The 22,950-nt window shown below is 39.1% G+C and overlaps 1 protein-coding gene across 1 annotated transcript in view; it reads right to left on the bottom strand.

Annotated features, from left to right (window-relative positions):
• The window catches only part of ATRNL1 (attractin like 1), a 795,857-nt gene that overhangs the window by 753,939 nt on the left and 18,968 nt on the right, over nucleotides 1-22,950 (bottom strand). The window contains exons 2-3 of the mRNA XM_052660645.1: nucleotides 2,539-2,622; nucleotides 1,319-1,432 (exon numbers count right to left, since the gene is read on the bottom strand). Of these exons, the coding sequence (XP_052516605.1) occupies nucleotides 1,319-1,432; nucleotides 2,539-2,622 (198 nt within the window). The remainder of the gene's footprint in view (nucleotides 1-1,318; nucleotides 1,433-2,538; nucleotides 2,623-22,950) is intronic.

Genomic DNA, 22,950 nt, shown 5'->3' with positions numbered 1-22,950 from the left:
GGGGTAAAGAATCTGCCTGCCAATGCAGGAGACTTGGGTTCGATGCCAGGTCCGGGAAGATCCCACATGCCCTGGGGCAACTAAGCCCAGGCGCCACAACTACTGAGTCTGTGCTTGAGAGCCCAGGAACCGAAAGCACTGAGCCCCTGAGCTGCACGGAAGCCTGCACACCCAAGAGCCCCTGCTCTGCAACATGAGAAGGCACCACAATGAGAAGCCCACACACACAACTAGAGAGCAGCTTCTACAGCAAGGAAGACCCAGAACAGACTAAAGAAGAAGTAAATAAAAGTATTTTTTAAAAAGAGAGAGACTGTGTAAACAACAGAAGTAAGGAACAGTGTAACGAATAACTCAACAATCACACTAGTTAAATTGTACACAAAACCTATACTATAGGCTCAAAATTTTTTCTAATATATTTTCTTCTGTTCATAGAACATTTCATAATAATGTACACACACACATAAAAAAGATTTTTAAATTGATCCTGAAAATGCTGTGATTTTAAATTTTTTTAAATTAAGTCTGACTATCTGACTAACAATAATATATTTTGAAGCAAGCAAAATTTCCACACTGTGAGAACTAATACAAACACCTTTATTAAACTGCTACATAAAATATAATCTTTTTTTTACAGAATTTAAAATTTATAATTTCTCTAAAATTAAAAACAACTATAAAATATATGTCTATTCCCAGAGAAGGAAATGGCAACTCATTCCAGTATTCTTGCCTGGAAAATTCCATGGACAGAGGAGCCTGGCAGGCTACGGTCCATGGGATCACAAAAAGACAAGACGGAGCAACTGAACACACACACTATATAACTGTGTGTTCATATATATATATATATATATATATATAATCATGTTATAAAATTTAAACTAACACAATATGTCAATTATACCTCAATAAAGCCAGAAAACAAAATTTTCATTTTTTTAAGAAAAGGTCTATTAATTTTGTCAGTTAGAAGTCACGTTAACCTATCCATACAGGCAGTTTTGAAAACATATACAATTCATTTTAAAAATATGAACTATGCATGGCAAGAATAAAGGATACTTATAAATAAGTCTGTATTTCTGAGACAGTACTTATTTATCTTTGTTATATCAATGTTTACATTATTATACATACACCTAAGTTGACATAGTATCAACAGTCTTATACCAGCTTTGAAATTTAGCCACCAATATCTATGCTAAATTTATTTTTGAAGTACAGATGAGTATATATTTAAAATTAATAAACTATACAGTTACTTTTCTACAATTGACTATAAGTTCACCAATTAAACAAAACTACTCACCTAAGTACAGCTATTAAAGGTGCATATATTGAATCTCCATCATAAACATACATATGATCCCAGCTACATTCTGTAGCAAAATGATTGAATCTTAATCTTAACACTGCATTTGGACTGAAAAAAATTAAAATATTTTAAAATTAATATGTAATATGTAAAGCATGTCTGAAGAAATCTTATAATATTTTATTAAAACTCTATTTACAGAAATTTAGCTATAAATCCCTAAGTCATCAGTATAAATGATTGATAAGCAGTCATATGCAATCTGTAAAAAGACATACAACTTCAAAATCTACTAACCAGCCATAGATATGCATCATTCTTTTCTAAAAATTTAATCAACAGGAAATGTTCTATGTCTTAATTAAGGTAGAGATACATAAATTGTAAACTTCATTGAAATTTTATTGACATGTACACTTAATATATATGCAAACTGTACTTAAATAAAGTTGATTTTTAAATTCAGCACTCAAGACTATTCATATTTCTATCAACCTTTAACTACAGGTACTAATAAGGTTTTCAAATTTAATCAAAACATCTCAGTATGCTACACTGCCATTTGTTAACAAATAAAGGAGACCATAGGTACACAGGGAATTAATAACTCTAAAGTTTTAAAAAAACTTTTAAAGTAACTACAACAACAACAAAAAATACCCAGCTTTCCAGGCTCTTTAAAAATCAGAAAACAGTTTAAAAATAACTAATATCAATTCATCTATGATTCAATCATATGTTAAAATAGATTAATTCAGTCACAACCCTAATTATTGAAAAATGCCTCTAAAAGAACAATTAACTCTTTTACAAAATGTTCTTTTTTTAACACCCTTAGAACTAAAATGATGAACAGTATGAACAAATGGCATAATTCAGCATAAAATATTTTTATACTTTCTATGGAGTTTTCAAATTCTATAACAAGCTATTTAAAATAAGCCAAGAATTCATACTTCATTTAATGCCATAGTGACAGAACTTATAAATAAAATATATGCAAAAATTAAACTACTGTCACAAGGGTATTGTAATTTATATTAAACATGGTATCTAAAATTTATAAATCCCATTTTAAAATATAATGAATAATATTTTCCAACAATAAGCAACAGAATATGTAACTCTGAAGCTGTTATACCTTTATAATGTTTTATATTGATAAGCATTTATCATTGCAGAATAAATTAATTTAACCCAAATTGTATACTTACTAGCCTTCAATTAGCCATGTACATTTAGTTTTATATTTATAGTTAATTGGACCATCTGTTAAATATCCAGAAGGTTCTGTTAACCTAGAAAACAAAATCACAAAAATACATTTAAAGACACTAATCCAAGCTTCCAAAGAGGAGAATTTGTTTACAACTTAAGAAAATTTTCAAATTGCCATTTATCTCTCTAAATCTCAATTAAAAAAAACTTGTTTTTTTAATTTAAGTTTTTATATGATTGTTTCATTTTACAAACTGCAGAAACACATTGAAAGACTGAACATTATACAGATGGGTTCCATGCTGATGCAAAATGAATTCAGTAACACTTCCTCTGCACAAAATTAGACGGAGGCAAAAGAAAGATCAAATGCACTTTGAAAGATGCAGATCTATGGAGCAGAAAAATAGTATATGTACCTAGCACTTTGTAGGGAGGTTACACTGTTAGCTCTATTTGTTTTTCATGGAGCAGGACTGCAAAGTAGCTATCACCAGACTTTACCGAATTCAGCTACCTGTTTTTATTATCATTTTCTTTTGCCTACTTTATACCTAGTCCAAGAACTCAATTTTAAAAATAGGGTAAATCAAGGGTTTTTTAATTATCCTCTATTTTAAACACAAAAAAGAAAAAGATAATTAGAAAAGCTTCAGATTTTCAGACTTTTAAAATATTTAAAGAATAACCCAATTCTGTTTCATGTTGTTCTTAGCTCCAGCCCATTTATTTTATCAAGAAAAGACAATGTCTTAAATAATTAAGGTATCTTTCCATCTAGCCTTTATATATTTATATAGGCATACATACACACACAGGCTTCCCACGTGGCGCTAGTGGTAAAGAACCCGCCTGCCAGTGCAGGAGACATAAGAGACGCAGATTTGATTCCTGGGTCGGGAAGATCCCCTGGAGGAAGGCATGGCAAGCCACTCTAGTATTCTTGCCTTGAGAATCCCATGGACAGAGGAGCCTGGTGGGTTATAGTCCACAGGGTGGCAAAGAGTTGGATATGACTAAATCGACTTAGCTCGCACACACACATACACAGAAACATACCCTGGGGCTTATCAGTTTTTATACATTCACATATAGATACACACACACACATATATATACATGTACACAAAGTTATCAGGGTCATTATCTAGTTTAAGACAATATTAAATACTCCTTATAGCAGTGAGTATTAAAAACATTAGGGGGGAAAAACGCTTCATTTACCTAAACCAGCATTGACATAAAGGTCAATTAATATAAATGTTACTTATAAATCTTTCAGAATCCCTGAAAATTACTTTGGGCAAAAAAAAAGGGCTAATTCATGCTTGGAAAACTCCAATGTTCTCAAATTAATCTAACACTAAATTTCCTATATATCAGGTGTTACTGTAAGCACACAATGCTGCTGCTGCTGCTCAGTCACTTCAGTCGTGTCCAACTCTGTGCAATCCCATAGACGGCAGCCCACCAGGCTCCCCCATCCCTGGGATTCTCCAGGCAAGAACACTAGAGTGGGTTGCCATTTCCTTCTCCAGTGTACAAAAGTGAAAAGGAAGTCGCTCAGTCGGGTCTGATTCCTAGCGACCCCATGGACTGCAGCCTACCAGGCTCCTCGGTCCATGGGATTTTCCAGGCAAGAGTACTGGAGTAGGGTGCCACTGCCTTCTCCAAAGCAGACAATGTTACCTCACTTAAAAATCTCAAAAACCTCACAAGAGAGTAAACATTATTAATCCCATACTACAGATAAGAAAACTGAAGTACATTTTTAATAACAGGTTAAATAACTTGTCCTGATTTGTTACTTCCAATAATAGCTCCAGATGAAGTAATTCAGACAAACTTCCACTGAAGATAACTGAAAAAGCTAAAAGAACAATTTTTAAATCTTATAAGAAAAAATAAATAAATAAATAAATAAAAATAAATCTTATAAGAAACAGAATGGTAAGATCTACTAAGCCAAGATCCAGAAGTTGCAAATTCTTTAAGAACTGGGCATCCAGAGTGACTTTCGTTATGGAGAATTTCATCTATTTATTTGAGACTGCCAAAAGGCAGAGAGTGCTTTCAGCAGCCTCAAGGAGGGAGGGCGACAAAAGTTGGAGGCAATAACCTACAAAAGTAGGGGCTCAAATAAACAACGTGGCACTCTGATCTAGGGCATGATGATTTGCTAGTAGGGTGAAGATGTACCAGAAACGAAATCTGCATGGGCTGCAACCCAGCTACAAGTCATCGGGGTGGCAGAAAACTCCGAGACCTACCACTGGCTTAAGGTGAGACTAGAACTACTACTTGGAGAAGGAAATGGCAACCCATTCCAGTATTCTTGCCTGGAAAACCCTGTGGACAGAGGAGCCTGGTGGGCTATAGGCCATAGTGTATTAGGCCAAGTCTCCTAACAGAAGATACAAAAACGTTCTCTATAAGAAGATAACATGATCCCAGTCCTCAACTTATTCCTAGCAGTAATGTTTCAAATAAGATGTCTACTAATAAGATGTCTACTATAATCAAAGATCGGAGAAGGCAATGGCACCCCACTCCAGTACTCTTGCCTGGAAAATCCCACGGACGGAGGAGCCTGGTATGCTGCAGTCCATGGGGTCGCTACGAGTCGGACACGACTGAGTGACTTCACTTTCACTTTTCACTTTCATGCATTGGAGAAGGAAATGGCAACCCACTCCAGTGTTCTTGCCTGGAGAATCCCAGGGACAGGGGAGCCTGGTGGGCTGCCCTCTATGGGGTCGCACAGAGTCGGACACGACTGAAGTGACTTAGCAGTAGCATAATCAAAGATAATCAGGTATATGAAGATAGAAGACAACAAAATAACAACCAACAGAATAGCTTCAGAAAGAGATCTGAAGAATTCCCAATATGTGGAGATTGTCAGATGTGCCCTACATAATAAACATGATTTACTAAGTCCAAAAAGACAACAGACAAGATTTAAAATTTTGGCAGTTAATTGAAGCCATAAAAAGTAACAGTATGTTTGAAAAATAATGAAGATTCTAATTATGAAAGCTATATTAATCAAAATTAAGAATTTGATGAACAGTTTTAACAACACATTGTTGATGTTGTTACTGCTGTTATTGCTGTTGTTCACTTGTCCAGTCATGTCCGACTGTTTGTGACCCCATGGACTGCAGCATGCCAGGCCTTCCTTCCTGTCCCTCACCATCTCCCGGAGTTTGCCCAAGTTCATGTTCATTGCATTAAATATATTAAACACAGCTAAAATAGGATGAGCAATCTAGAAGACAGATACATAAGAAAATATCCAGACTACAGCAGGATGATTGAGGGTTCAACCCACTGAGTGTGAGTCACTCCAACAAGCAAAACTCCGAAAAGATGAAATCCTAGCCAACGGCAGGAGAAATATGAAATAGGGACTGGAAGAACAAAATCATATACATCAATTATGGTCTTTTAACACATTAAATAACACATTAAACCCAGATAACAATGAAGGTGTGATTACCCACCTAGAGCCAGACATCCTGGAATGGGAAGTCAAGTGGGCCTTAGGAAGCAGCATTACGAACAAAGCTAGTGGAGGTCACAGAATTCCAGTTGAGCTATTTCAAATTCTAAAAGATGATGTTGTGAAAGTGCTGCACTCACTAGGCCAGCAAATTTGGAAAACTCAGCAGTGGCCACAGGACTAGAAAAGGTCAGTTTTCATTCGAACTCCAAAGAAAGGAAATGCCAAAGAATGCTCAAACTACTGCACAATGGCACTCATCTTACACACTACCAAAGTAATGCTCAAAATTCTCCAAGCGAGGCTTCAACAGTACATGAATTGTGAACTTCCAGATGTTCAAGCTGGATTTAAAAAAGGCAGAGGAGCCAGAAATCAAATTGCCAACATCTGTTGGATCACAGAAAAAGCAAGAGAGTTCCAGAAAAACATCTACTTCTGCTTTATTGACTATGCCAAAGTCTTTGACTATGTGGATTACAACAAACTGTGGAAAATTCTTGAAGAGATGGGAATATCAGACCACCTGACCTGCGTCCTGAGAAATCTGTATGCAGGTAAAGAAGCAACAGTTAGAACGGGACATGGAACAACAGACTGGTTCCAAATTAGGAAAGGAGTACGTCAAGGCTGTATATTGTCACCCTGCTTATTTAACTTATATGCAGAGTACATCATGAGAAATGCTGGGCTGGATGAAGCACAAGCTAGAATCAAGATTGCTGGGAAAAATATTAATAACCTCAGATATGCAGATGACACTACCCTTATGGCAGAAAGCGAAGAAGAACTAAACATCTTCTTTATGAAAGTGAAAGAGGAGAGTGGAAAAGTTAGCTTAAAACTCAACATTCAGAAAACTAAGATCATGGCATCTGGTCCCATCACTTCATTGGCAAATAGATGGGGAAATAATGGAAACAGTGAGAGACTTTATTTTTGGGGGCTCCAGAATCACTGCAGATGGTGAAAGCAGCCATGAAATTAAAAGGCGCTTGCTCCTTGGAAGAAAAGCGATGACCAACCTAGACAGCATAGTAAAAAGCAGAGACATTACTTTGCCAACGAAAGTTTGTCTAGTCAAAGCTATGGTTTTTCCAGTGGTCATGTATGGATGTGAGGGTTGGACCATGAAGAAAGCTGAGTGCTAAAGAATTGATGCTTTTGATCTGTGGTGTTGGAGAAGACTCTTGAGAGTCCCTTGGACTGCAGAGAGATGCACCCATCCTAAAGATTCAATCCTAAAAGTTTCCATCCTAAAGGAAATCAGTCCTGAATATTCATTGGAAGGACTGATGCTGAAGCTGAAACTCCCTCCAATACTTTGGCCACCTGATGCGAAGAACTGACTCACTGAAACAGACCCTGATGCTGGGAAAGACTGCAGGCAGGAGGAGAAAGGGATGACAGACAATGAGATGGTTGGATGGCATCAGTGACTCTATGGACATAAGTTTGAGCAAGCTCCAGGAGTTGGTGATGGACAGGGAAGCCTGGCGTGCTGCAGTCCATGGGGTTGCAAAGAGTCAGACATGACTAAGTGACTGAACTGAATTGAACACATTAAATAAGCAACCTAACAGCTTTGAATAGTATCTATTTGATACACACACACCCACATCTTCTCTCTCTTACACATTTTTATTTACAAGTTGTTATAAGTTAACTTTACAATTTCAGTTCAGTTCAGTTCAGTTGCTCAGTCATATCTGATTCTTTGCGACCCCATGAATCGCAGCACGCCAGGCCTCCCTGTCCATCACCAACTCCCGGAGTTCACTCAGACTCACGTCCATCGAGTCCGTGATGCCATCCAGCCATCTCATCCTCTGTCATCCCCTTCTCCTCCTGCCCCCAATCCCTCCCAGCATCAGAGTCTTTTCCAATGAGTCGACTCTTCGCATGAGGTGGCCAAAGTACTGGAGTTTCAGCTTTAGCATCATTCCTTCCAAAGAAACCCCTTTAGTTAATGTGTGCCTATGACTGAATATGGAGAAGGAAATGGCAATCCACTCCAGCACTCCTGCCTGGAAAATCCCATGGACGGAGGAGCCTGATAGGCTATACAGTCCACAGGGTTGCAAAGAGTCGGACACGACTGAGCGACTGAGCGACGTCACTTTCATGACTGAATATGAAGCGCAAGTAATACAACCAGTGATGGATACAATGGCTCTGGAAACTGTTTCCTTGTTTTGGACAAAAGAGAACTTCTTCACTTAGAAAAAATATATATTCTTAGGTAGAAACACAACTTTGTTGGTTGTTGGGGAGCTCATATGTGTTTAGAAGGATGCATACAGAAGAAGCTAATTAAAGGGCAGACTGTATCAGTTATCCATTGACTCCCACTTCAAAATTTTGCCTACTCTGTGAAAATGGATCTAGGCCCTTTGAACAATTGTCTTTTCCCAGATGGCAGGATACGAAGCCTGCAGGCTTTCTCAACAGAGCACACTGGACACTGCAGGAGGAAAGAGATCTGCCTCCTTGGTTCCAATGTACACACTCAACAAGCTCCTGCACCGTGCTGGCTTCTGCAGCACTGGGCTCCTACAGTGCCTGACGGCCCCCAGCACCCAGCCACCAACAGCCGCCCCCAGCACTTCCCCTCAGGTAGTTCTACAGAGGAGTACCTCCAGGGAGACACCACTCCGTGAACAGCTTTCCCCAGCATCCTGTAAGTAACCACAGCAAGTTACAAAGGGCAAATGTCAAGCACATTTCACAGGTAGAGCTTTCCAGTGACTTTTCTGCCAAACAATAAGACAAGTTTGCTCTCCCAACAAGGTCTGGATCTCAGGCCATTTTCCAGGGACTCTCACTTATGTGCTCTGTCTCAGACATAACATGGTAGGCACTGATCCTTGTATCTACTATTTCCATATCCTGTGGAGTTCTCTTTATTTCTTGGAAAAGACCCTGATGCTGGGAAAGATTGAGGGCAAGAGGAGAAGGGGATGACAGAGGATGAGATGGTTGGATGGTATCATCGACTCAATGGACATGAGTTTGAGCAAACTCCAAGATATAGTGAAGGACAGAGAAGCCTGTGTACTGCAGTCCATGGGATCGCAAAGAATCAGACACAACTAAGTCACTGAACAACAACAGCAGCCAATTTCTCATTGCTCCAATCCATGTTATAGTCTATAAGCCTTTACATTAAGCTCTTCCTACTAAAATTACTCTGTGATTCTTTCCTGACTGGACCCAAGTTAGTTAGTGTCAGTCGCTCAGTCATGTCTGACTCTTTGCGACCCATGGACTGAAGCCCTCCAGGCGCCTCTGTCCAGGGAATTTCCCAGGCAAGCATCCTGGAGTGGGTTGCCATTTCCTCCCCCAGGGATCTTCCCGACCCAGGGATGGAACCCACATTTCCTTTGTCTCCTGCACTGCATGCGGGTTCTTTACCCACTGAGCCATCGGGACCCAAACCAACCAACAATAATAAAGGGTATGCAAATTTAAATCACAACAGCATACCACTATGCACCCAACAGGATGGCTAAAATTAGAAAGATTAATAATACCCAGTACTGGCAAGGATGTGGATATAAAGAATTCTCACAGGATAAATCAGTATAATAACTTTACAAAGTAATCTGAAATTATCTTACATAGCTGAAAATAGACATATCTTACATAGTAGCCAACAGAGTCAGCATTAACCATATTCTCTTATCATTTCCATACACTCCAGTCTGTCTTTTCCAGGCCAGCACCTGCATCTATATTGAAGGACTCCCTCTATCTACTAAAACCCACTCTTCCTGTGCCTGTGGTGGGCTGAGAGTGCCTGTGAATCAACATCCTCCCAGAGTGGGCCTTGGCCAATGAATGACCTGGAAAAACTCCAGGCCTCCTTACCTCTTTGCTGGGATAATAATGAAGTGCACTTCCTTGTGGGATTTGGCTCCAGCCACCCAATGTGGCACCGGACTTGCTAATATACCTTTTTTACTAGCTTCCTCTCTTGCCTTGCTTCACTTTTGTCAGTGTCCCTAAATCTCCCAAATACACTGCTGCTGCTGCTGTTGCTGCTAAGTCGCTTCAGTCGTGTCCATCTCTGTGTGACCCCAGAGATGGCAGCCCACCAGGCTCCCCCATCCCTGGGATTCTCCAGGCAAGAACACTGGAGTGGGTTGTCATTTCCTTCTCCAATGCACGAAACTGAAAAGTGAAAGTGAAGTCGCTCAGTCATATCCAACTCCTAGCTACCCCATGGACTGCAGCCTACCAGGCTCCTTCGTCCTTGGGGTTTTCCAGGCAACAGTACTGGAGTGGGTTGCCATTGCCTTCTCCCCCAAATATACTGCATGTGCTCAATTTTGGTTTTAGAAACCAAAAAATTCATGTGACGTGCTTTACTGCAATGTTGGCTTTATTGTGGTGGTCTGGAACAGAGCCCACAATATCTCTGAGGTATGCCTATACTTCGGAAAAGGCAACGGCAACCCACTAGAGTACTCTTGCCTGGAAAATCCCATGGACGGAGGAGCCTGATGGGCTACAGCCCACGGGGTCGTGAAGAGTCAAACACAACTGAGCGACTTCATTTTCACTTTCATGCATTGGAGAAAGAAATGGCAACCCACTCCAGTGTTCTTGCCTGGAGAATCCCAAGGACGGCAGAGCCTGGTGGGCTGCCGTCTATGGGGTTGCACAGAGTCAGACACAACTGAAGCGACTTAGCAGCAGCAGCAGCAGCATGCCTATACTTGTTAAGTCACGACAAGTAACAGCAGAAATGATTAAATCAATGACAGCTGGCTATAGGAACCATGCACTCAAAAGCCATGTAATTACTGGCAGCCATATATATATATATATACACACACACACACACATATATATATATATACACACATATATATAGTGACCAAAAATAAGTAAATTTAAAATCCCCAAATGTTTGGCAGTTAAACAGACTAGTAAGTCTCAAGGACAGTAACAAAACAAAAAATTTAATTGTTAATACTAAAACCACATCATATTAAAATTTATAAGATGAAGCTCAAGCACTGTTCAGAGAGAAATTTATAGCTCTAAGCATATATATTAAAAATTTCAAAATCAATTATTTTGACTTGGGAATTTGGGAAGCCACATGCATGTTCAGGGAGATTTTTCTTAACACTGCAAGCTCAGAAAAGACCTGAAGAGACTCTACACTTCTACCTCTGGCTGATTTTTAGACTCAGGGCAAGAAGGAAATGAAGGCTAAGGCAGAGTCATAAATCACTTGCCAAGCACTGCAGGAGTGTCCAAACAGAGTTCATCTGCACACAGTAAGAGAGTTCTTTATTTTTTCTTGATGCCACACACTTGAGGAAATCTATGACAAAACACTAGCTTACCATACACTAAGGAACAGAGACTTCAGAAACCACACACAATGAAGAATATAGTCATTACAAAAAATAGTTTAGAAAAGTCATTGAACAAATACACTTCTACAACCACATAAAAAAAAATACACATCTACACAAATACACATCTACAACCACATCAAACAAACCCTGAACGGGGGGAAGAACTCAATTTCTAGAGTTATCATGTTAAAATAATCCAATACCCAGTCTCAACATAAATCACAAAGCATATAAAAAAACATGGAAGTTTAGCCATTCACAGGAGAAATTAATATATACTGTCCTGGAGCACACACAGAAATTGTATTTGTTAGACAAACACTTTAAATCAAGTATTCTAAATATACTCAAAAATGCTAAAGGAAATCAAGACAAACAGCTGATGAAAGATGGAAACAGGAAAATGATGTCTTGACAAATAGAGAATATCGATAAATATTTAGAAATTTTACTATCACAACTTCAAAGTCATATATTATTTCCATTCTCTCAAAAATCAAGTGAATAAAAGAGGAAATTCTCCATAAAAGTTTCCTCAGGATTTAAACAAGGCTCAGATCCATCAGTGGGGTCCATTAAGAAATCCTTCTCCCTAGTTTCTGATAGTGTAACAAACCCCTAAAATCAAAATATTGCTACAATTTAAAATGCAAAAATCCCAAATTGGGGTTGAACCTAATGATACAAATTATCAGGCATAAATTACACCTGTTTGATAACAGTTTAGAGCCTCAGAGAGTCAATTTTAAAGGAATCCTAATTTGTTCCATGACCCTACACAGCCACTTTTTCCATTTTTTTCTCTAATGGAAGAAGAGGAGTATAACATATTCAAAAAATACCTTAATAGTCAAGAAATGTGCAGCTCTTTTATGAATAGTAAGAAAAGAAACCTGGAAATTTAAGAACAGGCAACTTTGCAACTGCTGTTGTTATTGTTGCTATACAGACGTTAAGCCATGTCCGACTCTTCGCAACCACATGGACTATAGCATCCCAGGCTCCTCGGTTCTCCACTATCTCCAAGTTTGCTCAAATTCATGTCTGTTGAGTCAGTGATGGTATCTAACCATCTCATCCTCTGCTGTCCTCTTCTCCTTTGACTTTCAATCCTTCCTAGCACCAGGGTCTTTTCCAATGAGTCAGCTCTTCAAGTCAGGTGGCCAAAGTATTGGAGCTTCAGCTTTAGCAACAGTCCTTTGCAACTATTATCTACAGTATAATCTATCTTCTGCAAAGAGTTGGACATGACTTAGCAACTAAGCATGCATGCAATCTATCTTCCTAGTTAGGAATAACCCTCCCAAACTGCATATGAGGAAATTTACTGCTACTGGGGACTTCTTTCCCCAAAACCTCTCTATTTCTCTATCACCCTCTCAAACTAACCCAGTCCTGTGCTATGTTCAGAAACTTCATCCCCTTGGTTTAAAATATATTTCCCCTCCTCTAAAGAAATACATACTGTAGGAGTTACCACTATAACCCTTATCTACCACCCATAAAAGGTCATACAAAAGAACTATCATATTCCCCCACCTCAGCTGCACAACAAGAGCCCATGAAACCTACCTACTCTGTCCCACCCTCTTCATCTCCAGAGGCACCATTACACAGACTTAAGAGAAAACGCTACTCACCTGAAATTCTTCTCTACCTTCATCCCCATCCCTAACAAAAGCACCTACCAAGAGCTTTATCTTTTCCCTGGGTTGGAAAGATCCCCTGGAGAAGGAAATGGCAATCCACTCCAGTATTCTTGCCTGGGAAATCCCATGGATGGAGGAGCCTGGTAGGCTACAGCCCATGTGATTGCAAAGAGTCAGACACGACTGAGCGACTTCACTTCACTTCCTCACTGCAAAGAGGTTTCCTTTTCGCCATTTTCACTCTATTAGAAATAAGCAGGGTGCTGACATAAACCAAGACAAAAGGGATAGAAAATCCTTTCTTATCATCAAGAGGTAGGAGGAAAAGGGGGAAAACTCCTACCACTCCCACAATAATGAAGGAGCTCCTGATCTCTTCTCCAGCTGAAAGAATCTTCATCTTTATGCCACTTGAACAAAGCACTCCCATTACACACTTTGGACATCTTCACAACCTGGAACTGTTCTTCTAAAATTCAGAAGTCTTGCGCTCCAAGGTCACACTCTGACCACAAACACCTAGTTTCCAATCTATTTCTTGACCTCTTACTCTTAACGTCTATACATTCCAGATGGGTTGAGATTTTTAAAAAATTAGGTAGCATACACTACAGGACCAAAGGTCCATAGCACAGACATTATTTTGCCGACAAAGGTCCGTATAGTCAAAGCTATGGTTTCTCCAGTAGTCATGTATGGATGTGAGAGTTGGACCATAAAGAAAGCTGAGCACCAAAGAATTGATGCTTTTGAACTGTGGTGTTGGAAAAGACTCTTGAGAGTCCCTTGAACTGAAAGAAGATCAAACCAGTTAATCCTGAAGGAAATCAATCCTGAATATTCACTGGAAGGACTGATGCTAAAGCAGAAGCTCCAATACTTTGGCCACCTGATGTGAAGAGCTGACTCATTGGAAAAGACCCTGATGCTGGGAAAGACTGAAGGCAGAAGGAGAAGGAGATGACAGAGGATGAGATGGTTGGATGGCATCACAGACTCAATGGACATGAGTTTGAGCAAGCTCCAGGAGATGAAGCACAGGGATGCCTGGCGCACTGCAGTCCGTGGCGCTGCAGAGCAGAAAACGAGGCCACGACTGAACAACAGTTCAGCTCCATAAAAGGTGAAACAGGCTGCTTCTGTTTCTCGTGTTGTTTCTACAATGCATTCTAAGTTTCAAGCAATTAACTTCTCTCTTAATTTGTAGCAATTGTGTTCTTGAATTGAGAACCATATTGACATGGTTGATCTAGATCAGGGCTCCACAAACCTGTAGCCTATTGTGTGTTTGTGTAAATGAAGTCTTATTGGGACACAGCTACACCCATTTGTTTACATATATCTAAGACTGCTTACACGCTACAAGAACAGTTGAGAAGTAGCAACAGAGACCATATGGCCTACAAAGCCTAAAATATCTACTATCTGGCCCTTCACAGAAAAAGTTTGCCAATCTCTGTCTAGATGCCTGCACATGCCCATATGCCTTGCCAATGTCTCACCAGCTGAAACGCTTCAATCCAGAGTCCTTAATCAAATAAGCATGCTAAGATGTTTATAACACAGGAACGGCCACTACTAAATGCAGGAAAACCAGCAGAAACACTAAACAGACTTAACATTAAATCAATTAAAGTGTTATTCTCTACCCTGGCCATGAATACAAAATCTGATTAAGACATTTTAAAATAAGAAAAATGCAATCATTTTAATATTATCAAATATTACAAGAAACAGGAAGTCCTGCTTATCAAAGTATACAGGTTTATTGCCAGCATAACCACTCTAGAGAGAAAAAATCAGATCCACCCAGGGATCTGATAAATAAATAAATAATCTAATAAAATAAATTTTAAATAAATAAAATAATTTTTAAATAAAATGAAGAGAGCCTCTAGATTATATTCTTTGGTATTTTTCCCCTCTGCACTCTGATACTTTATCGTATTACACCGTGCTGAGCCTGCACCACTTCCTGCCTTCTTTACAGCTTGCTGTGCATCCTCACTCCCAAGTCTGCACTCTCTGTCCACTGGATCCCTAATAAAAGTTGAAGTGAGATGACCTTGTCCATTACAGTAGAAGTCTCCAAACTTTAATTATCATGTTCTCTCATCAGGAATATTTTTTACTACATAAATATAACATCTGTATGTGTGTGCTTATCGTATCTGACTCTTTGTGATCCTATGAACAGCAGCCCACCAGGCTCCTCTGTCCATGGGACTCTCCAGGCAAGAATACTGGAGTGGGTTGCCATTTCCTTCTCTTAAATGTATATTTACATGTTAATAAACATAGACCATTTAAATATTATGTACGATGAAGCATAAATTTAAGAAATCAAAATTAAAAATAATAGTAACAGAAGTCCTAATGTTTTCTTCCACACTCCAGTAAGTCAGTTACCTTGGGTATCAGCCCACTTTGGAGATGACTAATTTGTATAAGTCATATCCTGGCCACAGCAGTATTGACTTTATTAGCTAATATTTTCCCCCATATAGGTACACTATCTAAGCTGCATATACCAATTGGACTGGCCACAGCACACACTAACTAAAATGTCCACACACTGACCTCAGTGATAGCAAACAATATGTGCTCGCTTAGCTATCAAGCCTAGTATCGAAGGAAGGCGCTTTTATTCCTCACTCTCCCAGGATCTGGGGTGGAAAATCACTGACTTCTGGTTGAATGCCACTGGTAGGACTGTCACGATCTCCCTCCAGCAAATAAAGAGAACTCTTTTCTATGATCCTTCAAAATACTGTATTTCCATTGCTGAGTGAGAGTTAGTCATTCAGTTATGTCCGACTCTTTGCTGCCGTATGGACTGTAGCCCACCAGGCTCCTCTGTCTAAGGGATTCTCCAGGCCAGAATACTGTGAGTGAGTAGTCATTCCATTCTCGAGGGGATCTTCTCCATCCAAGGATAGAACCCAGGTCTCCTGCACTGCAGGCCGATTCTTTACCACTGAGCTACCAGGCAAGCCCCATCCCCATTGTTAATCTTTCCCAATTTAATCTTCAGCCAGACTTCAAACAGTTGCCAGGACAAAACAGTGTCTTCAGGTAGAATGTTACTAAGAACAATCTCAAAAAGATTTCATCATTTCAATCCATCAGTTATTGTATGTCAATACTTATCAATGGATAAGTTATATTGGACTTGACAACAGTTATTCTGGGTACTCAGAGGCCTCATTTAAATATTAGAGTATCTGTGGGCCAAATATCATAATTAAGTATTTAATTTACTTTCAGATTTCTGGCCATGTTAAATATGGTTAATGTCAAGTTGAGTTCCACATCAAGCAAGGAAACTGCAAAGATAGGAAGAAAAATTATTAGGCAAAGCCATTTCAATTTTGAAGAGGCTGTTCTCAGTCATACTCTTTTTTTTTTTTTAGTGACTGTAAGAGAGCATATATTGTCCACTCTTCATGTTTCCATGTGGAAGGATTTTGATGAGACTGACACTCCTGGCCTCTCCTCCCACATCACACTCCCTCCTCCTTCCCCAGTGGAGAAGCGGTGACTTCTGATTGGTAAGTTAAGAAGAGAAAGCTGGACAAGTGAGGCTCAGCCAGCTCAGAGGTGATGCATTCTGCCTACCTTCCTCTACACAGTAAGGGCTCTGCCTGGAACTATGGACCGGCAATTGCCTAGTGCTGCCTATGGATAAATTATATAATTCAAGTATTTTTTTAGTTACATAGTCCCTTCCACATGCTAATTATTCTTTTCAAACTCATCTACTATCTAATAACACAGACGACCTCTTCCCCTTTGGCTAAACTGACATCACATCTACTAATCATTTCAGAACCTTAATGTGTCTATAACAACATTTTCTGATTTATTTTTAGGTAGCATATAGTTTAGGTACCTACAGGATAAAACAGGTATCTTTGGCTCAAGCAGTGTTTCAGAAAAACACTGAGGCCAAACTGATGAGACCATCAAAATTGCACAGCATCTTTCTTATCAATTAGTAAACTTATACCAATCACTCAGACTATGAATTCCTCTAAAATCATTCCTCTAAAATAATTTAGAGTGTGAATAACCATTTAAATGATTCCTCTAAAATCATTTAGAGTGTGAATAATCATGGTAGATCAAAGAAAGCCAAGGAAGGTATACAAAGCATTATAAGAAAATAACCCACAAATTATCCTATATTATTGTTGTTAAAAATAACAAAACTCAATTGTCTACCATGCTTAAAGAAATGATTTAATCTTCTGGTTAATTGCGTAATATGATGAACTCAAACAGAATACCTTCTTTCAATGACTTGTTGCTATATGTACTCTTGAATTTGTTATTTTTATCTCTGTGTTAACAAACTACCATGAACTTAGAAATCCCAAAGAGCATGCTTTTCAACATAATTTTCTCATAGTCCTATAGGTCAGAGTCCCTGTGGACTCAGATGAGAGTTAGCTGAGCTGAGCTCTTATCTGGTGGCTTCTGAAAAGAGTCTACTTGCAAACTCATTCAGCTTGTTGACAAAGTTCAATTCTTTGAGTCTGTAGGACTGAAATCCCCATTTCCTTGAGAGCTGCTGTCCAGGGTGGCTCTCAGCTTCCAGAGGTCACTCTAGAGTCCTTTGCCACATGGCCCCTCCATCTTAACCCCTCCAGCAACAGTATGTTAAATCCTTCTTGCACCTCCAATCTTTGCCTTTCTCTCCTTCCAGCAATTCTGAGCCACTTTTAAATGGCCCATGTGACTAGATTAAGTCTACTGAGATAGTCTCCCTTTGGCCACACAACATAAAATCAAGAGAGTAACACCAGAGAGCAAAGGTCATGAGGGCCATCTTAAATGCCAAGCAATATTCTCGGTGTGGGGGATAAGATTTTGAAAGGTCTTTAGAAAGCAGATCAATATTAACCTAGGGAAAGAAAGGAGAGTGAACGCTCTTGAATACAAGGTTGACTTTATGGAATGATAAAATGTTCTAAAGTTACAGTCACAGATGCACAACTCTCTAAGTGTATCTTAAAAACCATTAAATTGTATACTTTAAACTGGTGAGATTTATGTTATGCAAATTACATCTCAATAAAGCTGCTAAAATAGATAACAACAACAAAACAAAAGTAAAAAAATGTCTTTGCCCTCCTGGACCTTACATTCTAGAACAATGCTATCCAACAGAACTTCCTGAAATGATAGAAATGTTTTTATATATGTGCAATATGACACCACTCTTATGGCAGAAAGTGAAGAGGAACTAAAAAGCCTCTTGATGAAAGTGAAAGAGGAGAGTGAAAAAGTTGGCTTAAAGCTCAACATTCAGAAAATGAAGATCACGGCATCTGGTCCCATCACTTCATGGGAAATAGATGGGGAAACAGTGGAAACAGTGTCAGACTTTATTTTTTGGGGCTCCCAAATCACTGCAGATGGTGACTGCAGCCATGAAATTAAAAGACACTTACTCCTTGGAAGAAAAGTTATGACCAATCTAGATAGCATATTAAAAAGCAGAGACATTACTTTGCCAACAAAGGTCCGTTTAGTCAAGGCTGTGGTTTTTCCTGTGGTCATGTATGGATGTGAGAATTGGACTGTGAAGAAGGCTGAGTGCCGAAGAATTGATGCTTTTGAACTGTGGTGTTGGAGAAAACTCTTGAGAGTCCCTTGGACTGCAAGGAGATCCAACCAGTCCATTCTGAAGGAGATCAGCCCTGGGATTTCTTTGGAAGGAATGATGCTAAAGCTGAAACTCCAGTACTTCGGCCACCTCATGCGAAGAGTTGACTCATTGGAAAAGACCCTGATGCTGGAAAGGATTGGGGGCAGGAGGAGAAGGTGACGACCAAGGATGAGATGGCTGGATGGCATCACTGACTCGATGGACATGAGTGTGAGTGAACTCCGGGAGTTGGTGATGGACAGGGAGGCCTGGAGTGCTGCGATTCATGGGGTTGCAAAGAGTCAGACACGACTGAGCGACTGAACTGAACTGAACTGAATATGGTAATCACTAGGCACACGTGTCTCTTGAGCACTTGAAATGTGACCGGTGCAAAAAGTGAACTGAACTTCTAAACTTTCATTTCAATTAACTTTATAGCCACACTTGGACAGTGACTGCCACATCGGACAACTTAGGTCTAGAAAGAAGGGAGACAATATACAAATAGCAAATAAATGTAGAACATATAAAGTAATGATACGTATCATATAGACAGAGTGATGGAAAACTTCCCATCACAAAGATGGAAATCTATAGAAATATGTCAAGTATATGTATCTGTATATATATACACACACAAACATACCTACACCACATATATATAGCTATAGAGAGAGAGAGATTCATTGTATCTATATGTATCTACATGTAATATAGATATTCAGGTAATACAAATATTGAACACTTAATTCAATCTATAATAGGAAAATTTTTTTCCTCATTGTATAATCTTCCTAAACTTTTTTGAAAAAATAAATTAAAAAACTACTTTTGATAGTTTTTTTTGATAAATGATTCCATCTGTCGAAAACTATTGTACATACACAGTGACCATTATTATACTTCCTTTCCTACAATACAATGATTCTTACCATTTTGAGATCTGAGATCATTTTTGAGAATCTTGTAAAAGCTGTTACCTCCTGCTTAGAAAAATTCATACAAATAATATTTTATATACAAATCTGAGGGCTTCCCTGGTAGCTCAGCTGGTAATGAATCCGCCTGCAATGCAGGAGACCCAGGTTCAATTCCTGGGTTGGAAGGATCCCCTGGAGAAGGGATACTTGGGCTTCCCTGGTGGCTCAGACAGTAAAGAATCCGCCTGCAATGCGGGAGACCTGGGTTTGATCCCTGGGTTGGGAAGAGCCCTGGGAGAAATATCAATAATCTCAGATATGCAGATGACACCACCCTTATGGTAGAAAGCTAAGATGAACTAAAGAGCCTCTTGATGAAGGTGAAAGTGAAAAACCTGGCTTAAAACTCAACTTACAAAAACACTAAGATCATGGCATCCAGTCCCATCACTTCATGGCAAATAGATGGGGAAACAATGGAAACAGTGACAGACTTTATTTTCTTAGAGCTCCAAAATCACCACAGATAGTGACTGCAGCCATGAAATTAAAAGGCACTTGCTCCTTGGAAGAAAAGCTATGACCAACCTAGACAGCATACTAAAAAGCAGAGACATTCCTTTGCCAACAAAGGTCTGTCTAGGCAAAGCTATGGTTTTTCCAGTAGCCATGTATGGATGTGAGAGCTGGACCATAAAGAAGGCCAAGCACCAAAGAATTGATGCTTTTGAACTGTGGTGTTGGAGAAGACAAGATCTTGAAAATAACTTGGACTGCAAGGAAATCAAACCAGTCAATCCTAAAGGAAATCAATCTTGAATATTCACTGGAGGGATTGATGCTGAGTCTGAAGTTCCAATACTCTGGCCACCTGATGCAAAGAGCCAACTCATTGTAAAAGAGCCTGATGCTGGGAAAGATTGAAGTCAGGAGGAGAAGGGAACGACAGAGGACAAGATGGTTGGGTGGCATCACCGACTCAATGGACATGAGTGTGAGCAAGCTCCGGGAGACGGTGCGGGACAGGGAAGCCCGTGCTGCAGTCCACGGGGTCGCAAAGAGCTGGAAGCGACTGAGCAACTGAACAACAACATACAAATCTGAGGATTCACCAACCACTCACAGCCCATCCAGGAACCTGAGATGAAAAGTCTTGTTATAATACACATTCAAATAATCAACAAGCTTGGAGACACATGAAATACTGCTATATCATGGAGAATTATTTAATGAGCTTAAACATTTCTTTCGGTATCTCTGTGTGCTGTAAAATGCACTCATTCATATTAACTTCATAAAGGACATGTAAGAACTCTGTAGAATATTCTCTTTTCACTCAAGAATAGACACGATTAAGAAACTAGAAGAAACATGAAAAATTTCAGAAGAGCTACAAGAATCTCAGCCTGGCCACCTGCTGGATATGTCACGCAAACTCCCTAAGCCACAGTCTCTTTGTGTGTAAAATAATTAGAGTAATAACACTTATTTCACAAGATTGTTTTAACACTATAATGACATAAAACTTAACAAGTGTTCAATGAAGCAGCAAAGTAAATCCATGCAAGATTCATGGCACAACGGCAGAAACAGATCTCAAATCTGTGTCAGTTTGGTGCCAAAACTCATGATCCTAAGAACCCCTATGCTACCTAGAAATCCAGAAGATTAGAAATTTATATCTAAGGAGAAACTTTATATTGAAGAGTAGAAGATAGCTTGCTATGGAAAAAGACCCAAAAAGACCTATTCGGCAATGCAGCTATCAATTTAGTAGCTATCAGACTTTGCATAAATAACTGCTTCAGGTTTTTCATTCTCTACTGCAATTATAAAATGAGAACAACAGGATTTTTATCAACAATGAAAACGGCAATACATGTAAAAGCTTTTCTCACCACATAATATCATTTCTCCTCTAAACTAAAAACTTTAACTCGGGAAATGCTAGTTTCAATGCCATTAATACTAGTCTTACATGAGATAGCTGGAATAATAAATTCTATTTTCTAGAAAAAAAATCATTATTAGCATAATTATAGTGTCATAAAAGTACAAATGAAGCCTGGCATAAAACTTAATACATCAAAATGTGAAAAATGCTCTTAATCTTCTATTTTTTATAAGAGACAGAGAATCAACTTAGAAGTTCCTAATTTACACACTGGCTTTATTTTTTTAATGTTTTATTTTTAAAATGCTTACATTCCCCACATCCTATGGGGGAAAATGGTATCTCTCCCTCTTCATGGGGGTCGGGGAGGGGGTAAATCGGGGTAGAGTCACTTCAACCATCCCGCCTGTACTAAGCAAACAGCAGCAAAGAGGCAACGCCGTTGCCTCTCACCCCTGAAGGTGCAGCAGCTACAGAGACTGCCGGTGGACCATCTCTGCCCTGCACTAAGCAAATGAAAGCAGAGTTAGCACCAAGGGCATGGCAAACCACTCCAGTGTTCTTGCCTGGGGAATTCCATGGACAGAAGCCTGGCAAGCTACAGTCCATGAGGTCGTTAAGAGTCAGACAAAACTGAGAAACTAATACACACATCCGCCTAACTAGAGAATGGAAAGAAATGACAAAGAAAGGTGAAACGGGATTCTTTACATCTGGTATGAAGTCCTGAACATTCCCACATACAGTTTCACATGTGTATGAAACTATCAGAATCAACACAGCAGAAACTTACAGAACTGAACTATGGTATGGAATGCCATCTGTGTTTCAGAATGGTCTCTGGGTGGTAGACAAGCAAGGCAGATGAGAACAGCACTGCCAAAGCCAACTAAATTGTAACTGAATGGGTCTTCGAATCTCAGCACAATGAACAGCCAGCACACTCCTAGGATACACCCAAAAGAAATTAAAACGTGTCCAAAACATGTACACAAAAATTCATAGCAGCATTATTCATAATAGCCAAAGGATAGAAATAACCCAAATGTCCACCAGCTGATAAACAGAAAAACAAATGTGGAATACTGATATAATGAAATTTGACAACATGCTAAGCAAGAGAAGTCAGGGACAAAAGATTATAGGATTATATGATTCCACTTATATGAAATGTCCATAAGAAGCAATCTCATAGAGAAAGTAGATTAGCAGCTGCCTAAATTAATGGAATTGGTGGGTAAGAAAATGGAGAGTACCTACAAATGGGTGTGGGTTTCCTTACAGGGTGATGAAAAAGTTCTAAAACTAGAGAGTGCTGATGGCTGCACCACTCTTTGAACATAGTAAAGACCAATGAATCATATACTCTAAAATGGTATTATGGTATGTATGAATATTGTGGCTATAAT

The sequence above is a fragment of the Budorcas taxicolor genome, chromosome 23 (assembly GCF_023091745.1).
Source record: "Budorcas taxicolor isolate Tak-1 chromosome 23, Takin1.1, whole genome shotgun sequence".
Lineage (NCBI taxonomy): Eukaryota > Metazoa > Chordata > Mammalia > Artiodactyla > Bovidae > Budorcas > Budorcas taxicolor.
Note: the sequence above shows the minus strand (reverse complement) of the source record. Positions and strands in the feature narration are given on the sequence as shown.